The sequence below is a fragment of the Oryctolagus cuniculus genome, chromosome 4 (genome assembly GCF_051225735.1).
Source record: "Oryctolagus cuniculus isolate XC-2025 breed Fujian yellow rabbit chromosome 4, ASM5122573v1, whole genome shotgun sequence".
NCBI lineage: Eukaryota > Metazoa > Chordata > Mammalia > Lagomorpha > Leporidae > Oryctolagus > Oryctolagus cuniculus.
The window spans coordinates 82691601-82707983 of record NC_142870.1 but is presented as its reverse complement, the minus strand read 5'-3'; the positions used below and the strand labels follow the sequence as shown (position 1 = coordinate 82707983).

General features: G+C 45.2%; 2 protein-coding genes and 1 long non-coding RNA gene across 6 annotated transcripts in view; 2 read left to right on the top strand and 1 right to left on the bottom strand.

The window, feature by feature from the left end:
* LOC149127025 (uncharacterized) overlaps nt 1-1251 on the bottom strand; it is a 29766-nt gene extending 28515 nt beyond the window's left edge. The window contains exon 1 of the long non-coding RNA XR_016233161.1: nt 828-1251. This is a non-coding gene — a long non-coding RNA (uncharacterized LOC149127025). The remainder of the gene's footprint in view (nt 1-827) is intronic.
* DYNLT2B (dynein light chain Tctex-type 2B) overlaps nt 1-13850 on the top strand; it is a 37929-nt gene extending 24079 nt beyond the window's left edge. For both annotated transcript variants that reach the window (XM_089331920.1, XM_051818988.3), the window contains one exon: nt 13787-13850. Coding sequence is in view for 1 of the 2 variants with exons in the window: in XM_051818988.3 (XP_051674948.1) it covers nt 13787-13834 (48 nt within the window). In the remaining variant the exon portion in view is untranslated. The remainder of the gene's footprint in view (nt 1-13786) is intronic.
* Nucleotides 1642-16383, top strand: part of PCYT1A (phosphate cytidylyltransferase 1A, choline) — a 49797-nt gene continuing 35055 nt past the window's right edge. The window contains exons 1-2 of one of the 3 annotated variants that reach the window (XM_089331916.1): nt 1699-1779; nt 13787-13847. The gene's annotated coding sequence lies outside the window, so the exon portion shown is untranslated. Of the gene's footprint in view, nt 1780-13786; nt 13848-16383 lie in introns of all 3 variants that reach the window. The other 2 variants (XM_070072297.2, XM_017347024.4) reach the window with 2 other exon arrangements.

The following is a 16383-nucleotide window of genomic DNA, read 5'->3' as shown; positions in this document are numbered from 1 at the left end:
CCTATATTTTGCATGGCTGCCTTTACCTTTCTGGCTCAGTGTTCTTGCTGACCTGTTGCCATCTGTGCCTTATACAGCTTCTTAGTCATTTGTCTCCAGGGTTTGTGCAGAGCCAGGGCTTGAGAGGTTGCAAGCCAGTGTGTAGCCTCCCTTAAGACTCTGAGATTCTTACATTGGCCACCATCCAAACTCCCACTTAACTTTGCAGTGATGCTCCCCGGGAGGGCCCTGGTGTTTCCTCCAGTTGGCTGGCCCTCAGTGCTTTAGTCTGTCCCCAGGTTCAAATGTCTATTTGAAACTCAAAAAGGAAGGGGTCAGTTTTAAATCCATTTTCTAGGCTGGCGCCGCGGCTCACTAGGCTAATCCTCCGTCTTGTGGCGCCGGCTCACCGGGTTCTAGTCCTGGTCAGGGCGCCGGATTCTGTCCCGGTTGCCCCTCTTCCAGGCCAGCTCTCTGCTGTGGCCAGGGAGTGCAGTGGAGGATGGCCCAAGTGCTTGGATCCTGCACCCCATGGGAGACCAGGATAAGTACCTGGCTCCTGCCTTTGGATCAGTGCGGTGCGCCGGCTGGCCATGGCGGCTATTGGAGGGTGAACCAACGGCAAAGGAAGACCTTTCTCTCTGTCTCTCTCTCTCTCTCTCTCACTGTCCACTCTGCCTGTCAAAAAAATTAAAAAAAAAAAATGCATTTTCTCCCTGGAGGCTCCTCAGCAGAGGTACCAGTGTACCCACCCTCTTTCTTCAAGCCAAGCATGTAGACAGAAAATGGGTCGGTGAGTACTAAAGCACCTTTCACACCCTTCGTCAGAACGTTGTGCACCCACTTACCCTACAGCAGCTGGCTCAGCGGCCGGGTCTTGGCTGCGCCACTTCAGATCCAGTTTCCTGCCTCTGCTTGCGGGAAGGCAGCAGCAGATGGCCCGAGTACTTGGCACCTTGCCACCTATGTGGGAGCCCGGGATTAAGTTCCTGGCCCCGACGGCCATTTGGGGAGTGAGCCAGCGGATGGAAGACTGTGTGTGTTTCCCTCGCTCTGTTGCTCTTTCAAATGAATGAAAACTAAAAGGTTCATTCTGGCAAAGGCAAAGGTTTCTCCCCGCCGCGCCCCGTGCCTCTGTGTTTTCCGAACAGGGACTCCCTGAATCCACTCCTGCTCAGCTGATTCCTAGGAATCACAGGGGGTTGGGGGTGGCCCAGAGGTCACCTGTGGCAAGAGGGTTTGGGCCAGCCACAGGCTGCTGGACGTAAATTCTTACATCACCAAGGAGATAAAAGCCGGCGCCGCGTGAGCCGCGAGGGAGGGCGTCTGGGGGGTACCCACAGTGGACGCCCGGGAGCGCTGGGCGCGGCGGCTGCGGGCGGCGCGGGCGAGTCCGCCTGCGCGGGGCCCAGCCCGGAGCTGGGCCAAAGCGGGGTCGCCACCTAACGTTTCTTGACGGACTGCGACGAGCTCGTGCGGCAGTTCACATCCATAATTCTCCGGTTCCGGGTGAAGACGGACTCAGCCGTTCGGTCTCCCGTCTCACCGGTGTGCCTGCTCCATCTCACCGGCCCCGGGGCCTCTGGGGCAGCGGAACTACTGTGTCAGGGGTCGGGATTTTCAGGAAGAAGTCGTGGTCGGATTGACAAGGGGGCGGGCGGCAGGCGGGACTTCCGGCCTGCTGTTCCGTCAGCTGTCTTCCCCGGGCGTCTCCCCGCAACCTCCTCAACTTCCCTTGTCGGTGACGCGGCGCCCGGCAGAAAAGCGACAGGACAGTGGCCGGGGGAACGTGAGCTGCTGGTGAGGACCCAGTGTGTGCAGATGCTTGCGGCTGTGTTTGGGAAGCTGTGGGGCTGGGGCTGCGAGGAAGTGGTGGCTGAAGGAAGAGTGGGTCGGTTACAGCTAGGGGACCAGCAAGCAGGGGCTACGAGGGACGGTGGCAGCGAGGGGACTGTGACCGAGGTGTAGCTGCTGGCGAGGGGTCTGCGACCGCGAGCATGAAAGCCAAGGACTCTGACCGCGACGAGCACGCGGCGGAGGCTGCGGCGGGACTCTGACCGAAGAGGGTTGAGGCAGTGACTGCGCGGGGACTGTGACCACGGGCCAGTGCCTCCGAGGAGGTTCTGACCGATGAACGGTGACTGTCAGGGGACTCTGACCCAAAGGCACGTGAAGCAGCGGCTGCGAGGGGACTTTCATCGAGGGCAGTGGCTCGGAGGGGCTGACCTGGAGTCAGCTTGGGGATGGCACTGTGGGTTGTGTTCGGCACGGGGTGTGATCGGGTGGCTGTGACCGGCCAGAGAAAGTCTTCAGTAGAAAGAACTGGCCTGAGGCTCAGCAGACAGGCCTGTGGCTGAGGAACTTAGCTCACCACTGAGTTACAGCTGCTTCTTCGGGGAATGGAAAGTTTGAATTAGATTAATGTCTCCCAAACTGTGGGATCCATCCTGTTATTGGATTGTGAAATCAGTGGTCCCGGACGTTTCCAAAGTGGAACAGAAGTTTTCAGCGTGTTCGCATAGTAAGAGTATTTCCTGAATGTGCTTCAGTTATATGTGCATGAGATTGTGATGAAAACAATTTTGTACATCTTGAAGTGTGTGAGGTAAAACGTAGTAAAGAAATTTGAAAAACACTTGACCAAATTATTTCTGCATTTCCTGTCAAGTCCAAAACATAATGTGATTAGGGCATTGCTTGGAAGTATAGAGATGCGGTTGGGAAGACTGGCCCCACACTCGGGGCGCGGGCTCTATCAGATTATCTTAAATGGAGAAGGCTTCCTGATTGCAATCAAGCTGGCCAGTTTTGCTCAAAGGCTGAAACTCAGGAGCTGAGTTGGGAGAACCAGAAGTTACCCTGAAGTCAGGACAGTGATGTTTATGGAGTCAGCAAGGATTTAGGAGAAATTGCTAGGAATAGGCAGGGAGTAAGGGGAAGCTTTGTGGATAGAAACAAGGCTTGGAAGGGAACAGAAGATAGCAACGAAAAACATTCTGCTGAGGATAAAATGGAGATAGCAAGATATGACCTTCAGATCCCATTCAGTCTTGACATTTAGTGATTCTTCAAGTTCAGAGAATTGGTAGTAAGAGGCACTGAGGATGATTTGGTGTAGAAATAGTGGTAAAACAGATGATGAGCATTCTGGGGAAGAATGGGAAACAAAATGGTGATGCTTAGAATGGTGACCATGGTGAGTAGAATGTCGCATAAGAGAAACTTTAATATACTTAACTCTCCAGCTTGCGATTTGTACGCTGGAGGCCAAGACTGACATACTGGGAATGATAACCACACTGTGGTTAATTCAAATGAAGTTTTAGCCGCTGGTTTTATTTCCTATTTATTCCCTTTCATGAGAGCGGTTTATGACTCAGGTGAAATTAACTGAGTGTTACTACCTCCTCCTTTCTTTCAACCCTTTTAAGAAGGTGCTACTGAATGTGCCACTCATTGCTTTTTAATTATTTAAAGCTTTTTTAAAAAAACTTTTAATTAGTTTTTAATAGATTCAGTGTGCTTTGTAGATACGATTCTTTTTTTTTTTAGCAGATTCCTTTTGTTTGTTTTGTTGTTGTTGTTTGTTTTTTTTTGTTTTTTTTTTTTTTTTTTTTGATAGGTAGAGTTATAGACAGTGAGAGAGAGAGAAAGGTCTTCCTTCCGTTGGTTCATCCCCAAAATGGCCGCTACAGCTAGCACTGTGCCGGTCCGAAGCCAGGAGCCAGGAGCCAGGCGCTTCCTCCTGGTCTCCCATGCGGGTGCAGGGCCCAAGCACTTGGGCCACCCTCCACTGCACTCCCGGGCCACAACAGAGAGCTGGACTGAAAGAGGAGCAACTGGGACTAGAACCTGGCGCCCATATGGGATACCGGCGCTGCAGGTGGAGGATTAAACAAGTGAGCCATGGCACCGGCCCCTGTAGATACAATTCTAAGAACATAATGACATCCCCTTTTTCCCTTCCTCCCCCACTCAGTGCGTTTTAAAGAGATCTATTAGGGGTCTGTGCTGTAGTGTAGCAGATAAAGTTGCCGCCTGCAGTGCCGGCATCCCATATGGGCGCCAGTTCGAGACTTGGCTGCTCCACTTCTGGTCCAGCTCTCTGCTATGGCCTGAGAAACTGCAGGAGATGGCCCAACTGCTTGGGTCCCTGCACCCATGTAGGAGACCCAGAAGAAGCTCCTGGCTTCTGGCTTTGGATTGCCCCAGCTCCAGCTGTTAGGGCCACTTGGGAAGTGAAGCAGCACATGGAAGATCTCTACCTCTGTAACTCTGCCTTTTAGATAAATAAATAAACCTTAAAAAATCTAATAGGAAAAGCTTTGAGGTCATTTAAATTTATCCATCACTGTCTTAATCTGATTAACAGACATCCTTTCCCTACATACACATATGTTTTGTAGTAGGGGGAAGAGAGTTCCGAAAAGTTCTTAAAAAAAAAGATATGTTGGCCGGTGCTGTGGCTCACTAGGCTAATCTTCTTCCTGTGGCGCCGGCACCCCAGGTTCTAGTCCTGGTTGGGGCACCAGATTCTGTCCTGGTTGCTCCTCTTCCAGTCCAGCTCTCTGCTGTGGCCTGGGAAGGCAGTGGAGGATGGCCCAAGTGCTTGGGCCCTGCACCCGCATGGGAGACCAGGAGGAAGCACCTGGCTCCTGGCTTCGGATAGGTGCAGCACGCCGGCCATGGCAGCCATTTGGGGGGTGAACCAATGGAAAAGGAAGACCTTTCTCTCTGTCTCTCACGGTCTAACTCTGTCAAAAAAAAAAAAAAAGATTTGTTTATTTTATTATTTGAAAGGGAGACGCATACACACATACAGAGAGAGAGAGAGAGAGAGAGAGAGAGAGATCTTTTATCCTCTGATTCACTACCTAAATACCCAGATCCAGGAACCCTGTTATCTCACGTGGGAGGCAGGAGCCCAAGTACTTGGGCCATCATCCACTGCCTCGCAGGTAAGTATATTAGCAGGAACCTGGATCAGAAGTGCAGAGTAGCTGGGACCCAAACAGTCATTTTGATGTGATATGCAGGCATTCCAAGTAGCAGCTTAACCAGCTGAAGCACAACATCCTCCCCTAGAGAGGTTTTTGAATGGATTGAGTTGGGAATGGTGAGGAATAGCCTTTGTTTGGCTTAAAAATGTCTAGTTACACCTTTCTTTAGGACGTTAGATTTTTATTGATTTCTATTCCACATAACTGAAAGGAACTACTCAAGAATTCTAGGATAGAATATATGCTTTGGAGGTTACTGTAGAAGAGGAGACACCTAGGCTTGGGGACTGCAGTATTCCCTCTGGGGTCTTTTGTGTTTGCTGAATGAAATAATTCTTTCTGACCTAATCTGCTTTGCAAATTCCCTTGGAAAGCCAATATGATGGCCTGATAAAGAATTAGCTTTATTTTCCCCTCAGCCTATGATTTCTCCTTCCACAAACAGGTGGGGTTTTATTTTTCTTGGGTATCTCCTCTTTAGATATGTGATCCCCTAAGGAGAATGATCTAGTCAGATAGAGCCTTGGATTCAGAAGTGCCAGGTTACTTTATCTGATGTTAGCCTTACTCACTCTATGATTATGGGACTCATTACTGCTTTCTTGTTTTAGATTTTTCAAACTATGGCAGAGGTAACTGTTCTTATGATTAGATGAGTCCTTTAAGGAGCTGTCCTTTAAAGAGCTGTTCCTATGTTAGACCTGATTCTGAATAACAGATCTGAATTATCTCTCCTAGACATACTGTAAGTGTTGCAGAAAATTGATTTATAAAATGCTCACAGAAAAAGCATGCATAATCATCTTCTGTTGTTATTAATGACAAAATATCTATTAATAATAGTAGTATCTTTAGGCCTCATGCTTTTCTTTCCAAGTGTTTGTGTGGCAGTGATCCAAAGCCAGATCTTCTGACTTTGCTGCTCATAGTAATAATTCTCTGAATCAAAAAGAAACAAAACTTTTTTTTAAAAAAAGCTTTATTTTACTTATTTGAAAGAGTTACAGAGAACAACAGATACATACATATATATATAACAGATATATATGTTATTCTCTGTAATATGATAGAGAGAAAGAGCATGCACGAAATATCTTCTTTTTTAATTTTTTTTTTATTTGATAGATAGAGCTAGACAGTAAGAGAGAGAGAGAGAGAAAGGTCCTCCTTCCGCTGGTTCACCCCCCAAATGGCCACTACAGCTGGAGCTACGCCAATCCGAAGCCAGGAGCCAGGTGCCTCCTCCTGGTCTCCCATGCGGGTGCAGGGCCCAAGCACTTGGGCCATCCTCCACTGCCTTCCTGGGCCACAGCAGAGAGCTGGACTGGAAGAGGAGCAACCGGGACCAGAACCCGGCACCCACATGGGATGCTGGCACCTCAGGCGGAGGATTAGCCAAGTGAGCCATGGCACCGGCCCCCAACGAAATATCCTCTATATGCTGGTTCACTCCCCCAAATGGCCACAATGGCCAGGACTGGGCCAGTCTGAAGCCAGCAGCTTCATCTGGGTCCCCCATGTGGATTCAGGGGCCCAAGGACTTGAGCCATCTTCTGCTGCTTTCCCAGGAGCATTAGCAGGGAGCTGGATCGGAAATAGAATAGCCAGGACTTGAACCAGTGCCCATATGGAATGCCTTTATAGGATGCCAGCATTACAGGTGGCGATTTAACCTGCTACACCACAACACCCGAAACAAAACTCTTATCAAAGTTTGTGTTACCTTGAAGTATATTGGAAATAACACATTTTTCTAGAAGTCATCATCTTTATTTTGTCCCCCCGCCCCCATTAGAGAAATCCTAAGGTCAGTGTCAACTATTGCTGGACTGTGAGATTTCTTTTTTGTTCTACATTGCGACTGACTGCTTCTACATATTTTGTGTTATCACCACATCAGTTATGTTTTAAAAAGCAGGGTGACTTAGGAAAGAGGCAGTGTGAGATGACTGTAGGTGTTGCTTATCTGCTCTGTGACTTCTGGCATCTTCTGCTTTGAGTCCTTTGACCTCATTCATAAACTGAACCTTTCTGCTTCTAATACTTTGTTTGTTTGTTTGACAGGCAGAGTTAGTGAGAGAGAGAGACAGAGAGAAAAGTCTTCCTTCTGTTGGTTTACCTCCCCCAAATGGCCGCTATGGCCGGCGTGCTGCCCCGATCCGAAGCCAGGAGCCAGGTGCTTCCTCCTGGTCTCCTATGTGGGTGCAGGACCCAAGCCCTTGGGCCATCCTCCACTGCACTCCCGGGCCACAGCAGAGAGCTAGACTGGAAGAGGAGCAACTGGGAAGAATCCAGCACCCCAACCGGGACTAGTATTCCTGTCAAATGGCTAACTGGACATGGGTTTCAAATATGATTTTCTTTGCTAATTACTTTATGGATGATTTGTGGCAAAATGTAAATCCTAACTCTCTTCTGCAATTCAGTCAGTAAATTCAGGGAATGCACATTTTTACATGCTTTGTATTCTGCAGAGTGTGCCGAAGCTCCACTATAGAAGAAAAAAATAAGCTGTGGTAGATTTTTAGCACTGTGTTAGGTTTGTTTGCATGGATCGTCGTATTAACATAAATAATCAAATTGCATTTTACTTTTTGCAAACCAGATTAGTAGATAGGTATGTAGCAAGCTTTCTTTCATTTCCTTTTGTTATTTTTTTGTTTGTTTCTTTCCCTTTTTCTTTTGGTAACTTTCTTGTATCCACAAGTTAAAAGTTATATTAGTTTGAGGCTTTCTATGTTTGGACTAGGATGACTGCCAGTGAGCCAGAGGAACCCGTGGATCTGCTAGGCTGTTATATCACACCCACAACTATTTGTAAACCAGTTTTGAAGTGAGGGCAGCTAAAAATAGTGATGTGGTCTTTGCTGTATGCTAGAGGACAAAATGAGTGTATGAACCTTAACAGAACACAGAGGTGGATTTTATCTACGGAGAGTTACCTTAGATGTAATTATGCTTACTGTTTGGTCCTGGCACAGGATTCTAAATCCTTTTTCTGGTCCTGGCCCAGGATTCTAAATCCTTTTTCTGTCACGGACTGCTTTGGCAGTGTGATGAAACCTTGTGGAGCTTCTTTTTGGAATAATGTTCTCCTATGTACAAAATAAAATACATAAAATTATAAAGGAAAGAAATTATATTGAAATAGTTATCAGAGTATTGTTAGGTATGTTGTATAGCACTGTAAATAAGGTTTGTCAGAACACAGCTATCCGTATTCATTTATAGACGTGCTGTCCGTGGCTACCTTTGTGCTACAACAAGCAGAGTTGAATGGTTGCAACAGAGATTTTGAGACCTTGAAAACCTAAACAATTTATTCTCTGGCCCTTTACCAAAGAACTTTGCCAACTCCCATTCTAGATGAAGACAGGAGCAGTTTTATCAATAAATTGATGGCAAATTCTACCTAAATCTATGCAATCTAAAGTGGGGGACAGTAAATATTTACTGTCAGTAGGTCTCATAGTAGTTCTAAGTATAACAGTTTAAAAATGGTTATGACTCAACAATATTTCAAGATACTTATAACAAGTATAATGTGATATGAAAATATTTATGATTTCTATTGATGACAAAGTATTTTTCTACTAAGCCTGCTATTACTGTTGTGACTCATGTTTGCAATGGAAGGAAACAGTGATTTTGTCAGAGGTTAGTGAAAACAAGGATAAAATATTTTTGTTCGAAATTCAGACTTCATGAATTATATTTTAGACCCTGCCCTATGTCTCTAAAAGATGTAAGTTCTGTAATCTTCTCTCAGAGGAACACACTCTAAACACAAAGTTTCCTCACTGAATCTTCTGGTAGAATAGTGATAGAATAAAATTATTCAACTGTGAGAACATTGTATAAGCATTCTTTGTCATTTTGAGCGTCATCTGTTTTCTAAAATGCCCTACTGCGTAGCCAGGTCCAAGTATAAACTGTATTTTGCACTAATGGCTAATGCAGGGTCTTGCATAGAGTAAGTGCCTGCTTACTATTTGTTCAATAAGGATTTCTCCGAAGAAATTGGAGGAGATGAAGTTCAAAGCTAAGGTCTTAGATGAAGCAATTTTCTTTTTTTGCTTTTATTTTTTAATTGCTTTAACTTTTTACGAACTCTTGTGTCAAGGGCTGACTTTCAGTAGATCGCAGCGAAGGGAGCTGCTCTGCTACAGACGAAACCCTGACCCAGATCGTCTAGGAATGATTTAGCACCAGGTTCCCCACAAATTTGAATTGTGTGATGGGGAAGAGGGCATCCCCCTTTCCAGCCGCACCCTGTTTCCCAGGACAAGGGGCTGTCCACACCAGACCCTGTTCCAACATGCTGCAGTATTGTTTCCTGGGCTGATGAAGCAATTTTCCAGGCCTCATGTATGGAGGAGTAGCATTGAGCTCTAGTTTAGTCTACTGGGCAGGTTATGTTGTAAAATTCACCTTTACATTTAGAAGGTCTCAAATTATGTATTTGTATTCTTTTTTTAGGAAATATTTATTTGTTTATTTGAAAGGCACAGTTACAGAGAGAGGGGGAGAAACAGAGGTCTTCCATCTGCTGGTTCACTCCCCAAATGGCTGCAAAGGTGAGAGCTGGGCCGTCTGAATCCAGGAGACAGGAGCTTCTCCGGGTCTCCCACGTGGGCAGGGGCCCAAGCACTTGGGCCATCCTCTGCTGCTTTCCCAGGCACATTAGCAGGGAGCTAGATTGGAAGTAGAGCAGCTTGGACTCAAACTAGAGCCCATGTGGGATGCTGGCATCATAGGTGGCAGCTTTACCTGCTACGCCACAATGCTGGCCCCAGTATTTGTTTATTGTATGCTGTTATGGGCTATTTACCTAAACTGCAGTAATCCTGTTTTAGAAAGATGAGGTGCAGTTTCTTGAAATAATCCTGTTCCTAGTACTGTCCCCCACTTTAGATTGCATAGATTTAGGTAGAATTTGCCATCAATTTATTGATAAAACTGCTCCTGTCTTCATCTAGAATGGGAGTTGGCAAAGTTCTTTGGTAAAGGGCCAGAGAGTAAATTTTTTAGGTTTTCAAGGTCTCAAAATCTCTGTTGCAACCACTCAGCTCTGCTTGTTGTAGCACAAAGGTAGCCACGGACAGCACATCTATAAATGAGTATGGATAGCTGTGTTCTGACAAAACTTGAATTAAAAAACAGGCCTGGGCCATCTTTTGCCTGACTGTTGTACTTTGCTGACCCCTGATCTAGGAGATTTGCTGTTTCTTGAATTTCTCAGTCTTCTGCATTTTGAGTTACTCTTATCCTCCCTCAAGCTTCAAAGGACTTTAACTTTGCACAAGGGATTATGTCACTGCACTGTTATCTGTTGACAAACCGGAATGTACAGCAGATGACAGGATTAATGAATGTCAAGACTATTAGATGCACCACCTGGAAAATGGAGCTTTTGAGTAGCACCTGGGGCCGGCGGTGTGATGTAGAAGGTTAAGCCTCCACCTGCATTTCATATGGGCAGCGCCAGCATCCCATATGGGCGCTGGTTCAAGTCCTGGATACTCTGCTTCTGACCCAGCTCCCTGCTAATGCTCCTGGGAAAGAACAGAAGATGGGCCCCTATACCCATGTGGGAGACCCAGAAGAAGCTCCTGCCTCCTGGCTTTGGCCTGGCCCAGCCCCAGCTATTGAGGCCATTTGGGAAGTGAACCAGTGGATGGAAGATCGATTCTCTTTCTCCCTCTCCCTCTCCTTCTCCCTGTCCCTCTGTCTCCCTCTCTCTCTTTGTCCTCTTCCCTCCTCAGCCACTGACTCTCCTTCTCTGTAACTCTGACTTTCAAATAAATAAATAAGTTTTTAAAAATGTAGCAAGCACCTTATACTGAGCATAGAGTTTTACTGGGGGGTGAGGAGTGGATTATGTAGGCCCAGGGGTGGGGAAAGCAGGAACAGAATTCAAAGCAAAAATTCATGTCTCCTCTTTAGACAGATAGTTCTCTATAGGTAATCAGTCAAGTCTAAATTCGAAATTTGGAAGAGTGTACGTGATTGCAGCTTGCTACTACCTAGATTGTTGAATGGCTTGGGAAGCATAGTCTACCTCCTCTTTTGCCTTGTTAGATCTTGCTTGTTACATGGGAAGTGAGATGCTCAGCAGACTCATAGAATGGCGGATGTCCTAAATAGCACTCTGGCCTCAGAATCAGCCCTGAAGGCACTCGGATCTGGCTGAAAAGCCCATGAGAGTATTTCAGGCATGGAAAGCCAAGACACTCTGGCAAAAAGATCTCTGTGAGTGAGATCCCAGTGGAAAGAACAGGTCTTCAAAGAGGGAGGTGCCTTTCTCTGAAGGGAGGAGAGAACCTCCACTTTGACTATGACCGTGTCTAAACAAGATAAGAGTCGGAGAACTCAGGGGGCTTCCATAGCCTTGGAAACTCATAACTGGTGCATAGGGAGATTACTGATGCCATAAACAGGAGTGTCAATTTGTGAAGTCAACGGCAGGAGTCACTGTGCACTTACTCCTCATGTAGGATCTCTGTCCTTAACGTGCTGTACACTGAGGCTTAATGCTATAACGAGTACTCAAACAGTATATTTCACTTTGTGTTTCTATGGGGGTGCAAACGATTGAAATCTTTACTTAATGTACACTAAACTGATCTTCTGTAAAAAAAAAAAAAATTATCAATTCCCAACTTGACTCTCACTGGGATTAAACATGACAATAGGTCTGATCTGATTTCATCATCATTTAAAAAATATCATCTATTATTTTTCACTTTATGTTTCTGTGTGGGAGCAAACTGTTGAAATACTTACTTAAGGTATGCTAGGCTGATCTTCTGTATATTAAGATAATCGAAAATGAATCTTGACGTGAATGGAGGGGGAGAGGGAGTGGGAAGGGGGGGGGTTGTGGGTGGGAGGGACGGTATGGGGGGGGAAGCCATTGTAACACATGAGTCGTACTTTGGAAATTCATATTCATTAAATAAAAAATAAAAAAAAAAAAAGATCTTGCTTGTTAGATCTGTCAGCAATAAGGAAGTAGAATAGAGGAGACTGGGAAGGAGTTCCTAAAACTGTACTTGGTAGGAGAAAGAAACTTTTCATCTTTAGGCCCCAAACATATGCATGCCACACCTAGATTCTATCTCCTTGAGGACATTCATATTAGGAAAATGTTCGACTGGATCGATCTTTGTATCTCCTCATAGTCACCCCTCCCCACTCCAAAAACACATTTCCCACTTCTGTAGCATTTGATGAATCCAAGCAGGCATCTGTTGGAACTTTGAAGAACAAGGTAAGCAGTGTGTCCTAGGAGGTGATTCAGCAGAAATACAGCCAGATTTTGTGAATCTGAGTAAAAATTCCGTCACAGATACTACATTCTGCATTTGGAGAGCACTTTGGAGATAATTACTAATACTCTCTGTAGGCTGGGTGGACAATTATGTCCATAGTTAGAGCCTGTGCTTGAATGGAGAACTTCAGTGACTAGGATGGGGTGATTTATTTAGGGCCTGAATAGGCAACAGTGTTGGAAAGATCAGGCCTTGCAAATGCTGCATTCTGACTGTCAGCCTCCTTCATTTCTCTTTTGTTGTAGCTCCTTTGGCAAACTTTTCTGGAGGGTAAATAACTAAGGAAACTGGAAATTTTGGCCCAGTCCAGTAGGGCTCATAAGGGAGGTTCTGTATTCTATCTGAACTGCTTTTCACTCTGACTCATCCCTGCTTAATTATGTGGGTGCTGTGGCTAGAAGCCAGTATCCACATTAGGCATTTGGCAATCTGCTGCCCTATTTTGACCTCCTACTGTTATTGACTCAGGGGAAATGCTATCGTTTTCCAGCTCCAGTGCCCACTGAACAAACATGTATTTCAGCAGCCTGTGTGTGTGTGTGTGTGTGTGTATTTTCTCTCCTGTCTTGAGTGTAGATATTTAAAGCTACTTTTTTTTTCCAGAACCTGTACCTTTACTAGAATGGTGTTGATTGATTTTAAAGGTACAGTTATCACAAGTGGAGAGTATGCGAGGTATTATTCCTCATTGTTGGAAATATTCAAATGGCTACAGAGGGGCCAGTGCCGTGGTGCAGTAGGTTAATCCTCCACCTGCCGCGCCAGCATCCCATATGGGCACTGGTTCTAGTCCCGGCTGCTCCTCTTCCCGTCCAGCTCTCTGCTATGTCCTGGGAAAGCAGAAGAAGATGGCCCAAGTGCCTGAGCCCTTGCACCCGCATGGGAGTCTGGGAGAAAGCACCTGGCTCCTGGCTTTGGATTGGCACAGCTACGGCCATTGCAGCCATTTGGGGAGTGAACCAATGGAGGGAAGACCTTTCTCTCTGTCTCTCCCTTTCACTGTCTGTAACTCTACCTCTCAAATAAATAAATAAAATCTTTAAAATAAATAAATAAAAATTAAAATAAAAAACACATAGCTACAGAGCAGTTGTGAATGTTGTAAAGGTGGTGTGGTTTCAGTATAAATTAAAAAGCCATCATAACATTAGGATGTACTTACTATTCTTAGTGTGCCCCTATCCTCCCAAATACCTTTTATTTGTGTGTTTTCAGTAGACAAAGTTATCCACTGGAATATTAAGGACACTAGAGGTTAATGTTTTCTTGTTACTTCAAGTATTAATGATTATATTATTCTATATGATTTGGTGGTACGTAAGTTAGTAAATGTGAGGGATTAAGGCATGGTATGAGAGCACCAGTAAAAAAAGAAAACCACAAGAGACCTATAAAGCCACTGTTTAAGCATTAGCCTAAGTTCTACAGGAGAGGATTGAGAATTAATCTCTTGTAATTTCTAAATTCTTTTAGGATTATTGTTATGGAATATCTGTGACCAGTGTGTTTTCCATCTCCTGAGAAAGTGGATAAGGTATGAAGTGTTTTATACTAAAATCCAAAAAGTACTAGATATATTTGTTCTAAATCTAAAGAATTTTAAAACTTTAGCTTAAAGTATAATATAAAACACGAAGGCGTCTTTGGGAAATAGAGGGACTCTATGTAAGCAGGTAAGGAGTGGTATGAATAGAAATAACGCAAGCCTGCAAAAAGACTCAACATGATGTGAGCTTTGTTGTGCCAACTTTGATAGACTTGAATATTAAATACTTACCCCTTTCCAGTAAAACTAAACAGTAATGTTTATGGTGTGTTTCAAACTGTCAAAGCAGTTTTGTATACATACTGCATTGATTGAGCTTGTCTTCGGGTGCTTACTGTGTACTAGGGCTTGTTGCTGGCTACTGCTTTTAGGAGTTAATAGTTTTTATAGTGCCATGTGGTAAAAATCCCATCTTCACTAGTATAAGCCAAAGGAGAATGTGTTAATTGGCATCATGAAACAGTTCTGGCTCTGGGTTCTCTGCTTTCTTTGTGTTGACTATTTCCAAAAAGGCTCCCCTCCTGGTTACTGGTTAGTCACTAGATGGTCACAGAATAGTTCTTGGAGCCATATCTCCACATTCAAATACTCAAAGTGATACTCTATCTATTAGAATCTTGGCTTCACTTAGGTCACATATTACTGCCTCACCATCACTGCCCTGTCCACAGTCTGTGGCCAGGGAAGAGTGATGATGTGATTGGTTTAGCTTGGGCATATGTGATCTGATGCTAGGGCCGAGGGTGAAATGACACAGACGAGAGCCTCAGATGAAGAGGGGCTCTTCTCAAAGCAGGGGAATTGAATGGTGAAAGGGTAAATAACAAATACCTAGTATGTCAGGGAGTTTATAGTGTAATTTCTCATTTGCTCCTTACCATGACCTAGAAAGTAAGTAAATTTAATTAGAAACTTCCTTGGGACCAAGTGCTTGGGCCTCAGCACCCACATGGGAGACTTGGAAGAAACTCCAGGCTCTTGGCTTTGGCCTGGTACAGCCCTGGTGGATGTGGTCATTTGGGGAATGAACCACTGGATGGAATGTCTCTGTCTCTCCCTGTTTCTCTGTAACTCTGCCTTTAAAGTAAATAATAATTCTGAAAGAAAGAGAGAAAAAAAGAGAAAAAGTGAGAAAAGAAAGAGAAAAAAGAAAAGAAAGAAAGAGAGAAAAGAAAAGAAGAGAAAGAAGGGAAAGAAGAGGAAACTTCCTTAACCGCATGAAGAAACTCCTAACACCAAGAGTCTTACCTTAATCTAGCAAGATCTGGATTAAATCCCTGTACCTTAGGCCGGCGCCGTGGCTCAATAGGCTAATCCTCCGCGTTGCGGCGCCGGCACACCGGGTTCTAGTCCCGGTCTCTAGTCCCGGTCGGGGCACTGGATTCTGTCCCGGTTGCCCCTCTTCCAGGCCAGCTCTCTGCTGTGGCCCGGGAAGGCAGTGGAGGATGGCCCAAGTGCTTGGGCCCTGCACCCCATGGGACACCAGGAGAAGCACCTGGCTTCCGCCGTCGGATCACCGCGGTGCGCCTGCCGCAGCGCGCCAGCTGTGGCGGTCATTGGAGGGTGCACCAACGGCAAAGGAAGACCTTTCTCTCTGTCTCTCTCACTGTGCACTCTGCCTGTCAAAAAAAATTAATTAATTAAAAAAATAAATAAATAAATAAATCCCTGTACCTTAAATCTCAGTACCCAGATTTCTGGTAGACTGTCATCTCTACTCTTAATCTCTGCCCCAAACCAAAATAAGCCCCATGTAGTTCTTGGATAGTCTGCTGGTGATAAGCTTAGTGAGAGGGAGCCTTGTCTTTATGAAAGGTAAAATTAAATTCCTCCCTGATGGGGCTGGTGCTGTGGTGTAGCAGGTAAAGCTGCCGCCTGCAGTGCCAGCATCCCATATGGGCGCTGGTTCTAGTCCCAGCTGGTCCACTTCCAATCCAGCTCTCTACTATGGCCTGGGAAAGCAGTGGAAGATGGCCCAGGTCCTTGGGCCCCTGTACCCACATGGGAGACCTGGAAGAAGCGCCTGGCACCTGGTTTTGGATCAGCGCAGCTCCAGCTGTTGTGGCCAATTAGGGAGTGAACCAGCAGATGGAAGACCTCCCTCTCTCTCTCTCTCTCTCTATGACTCCAACTTTCAAATAAATAAATAAATCTTAAAAAAAAAAATCCCTGCCTGGCACAGTGTGCCGTGGCCAGAATACAATAAGCAATTGTGACTAAATTCATTGATGACGGTTTTATTCACTAGGCAATGTAGCATTGTGCTTGAGAACAGAACCCAGAGTCAGAATGCATGGGTTCAAATCCTGTTTTTACATCTCTGCTAGGTGTGCGACCTCAGTAAAGTCATTTAACTTAGTTGTGCTTTAATTTCCTTATTGTACGAATAATATTAATATCTGCCTCATAAGATTGTTGTTAGGATCAAATTATTTAATATATGTAAGACTTCAAACTTCCTGGCACACAGAAGTACTCTGTGTTAGCTGTAATTATTATCATCACTATTATCATTATAATCTTT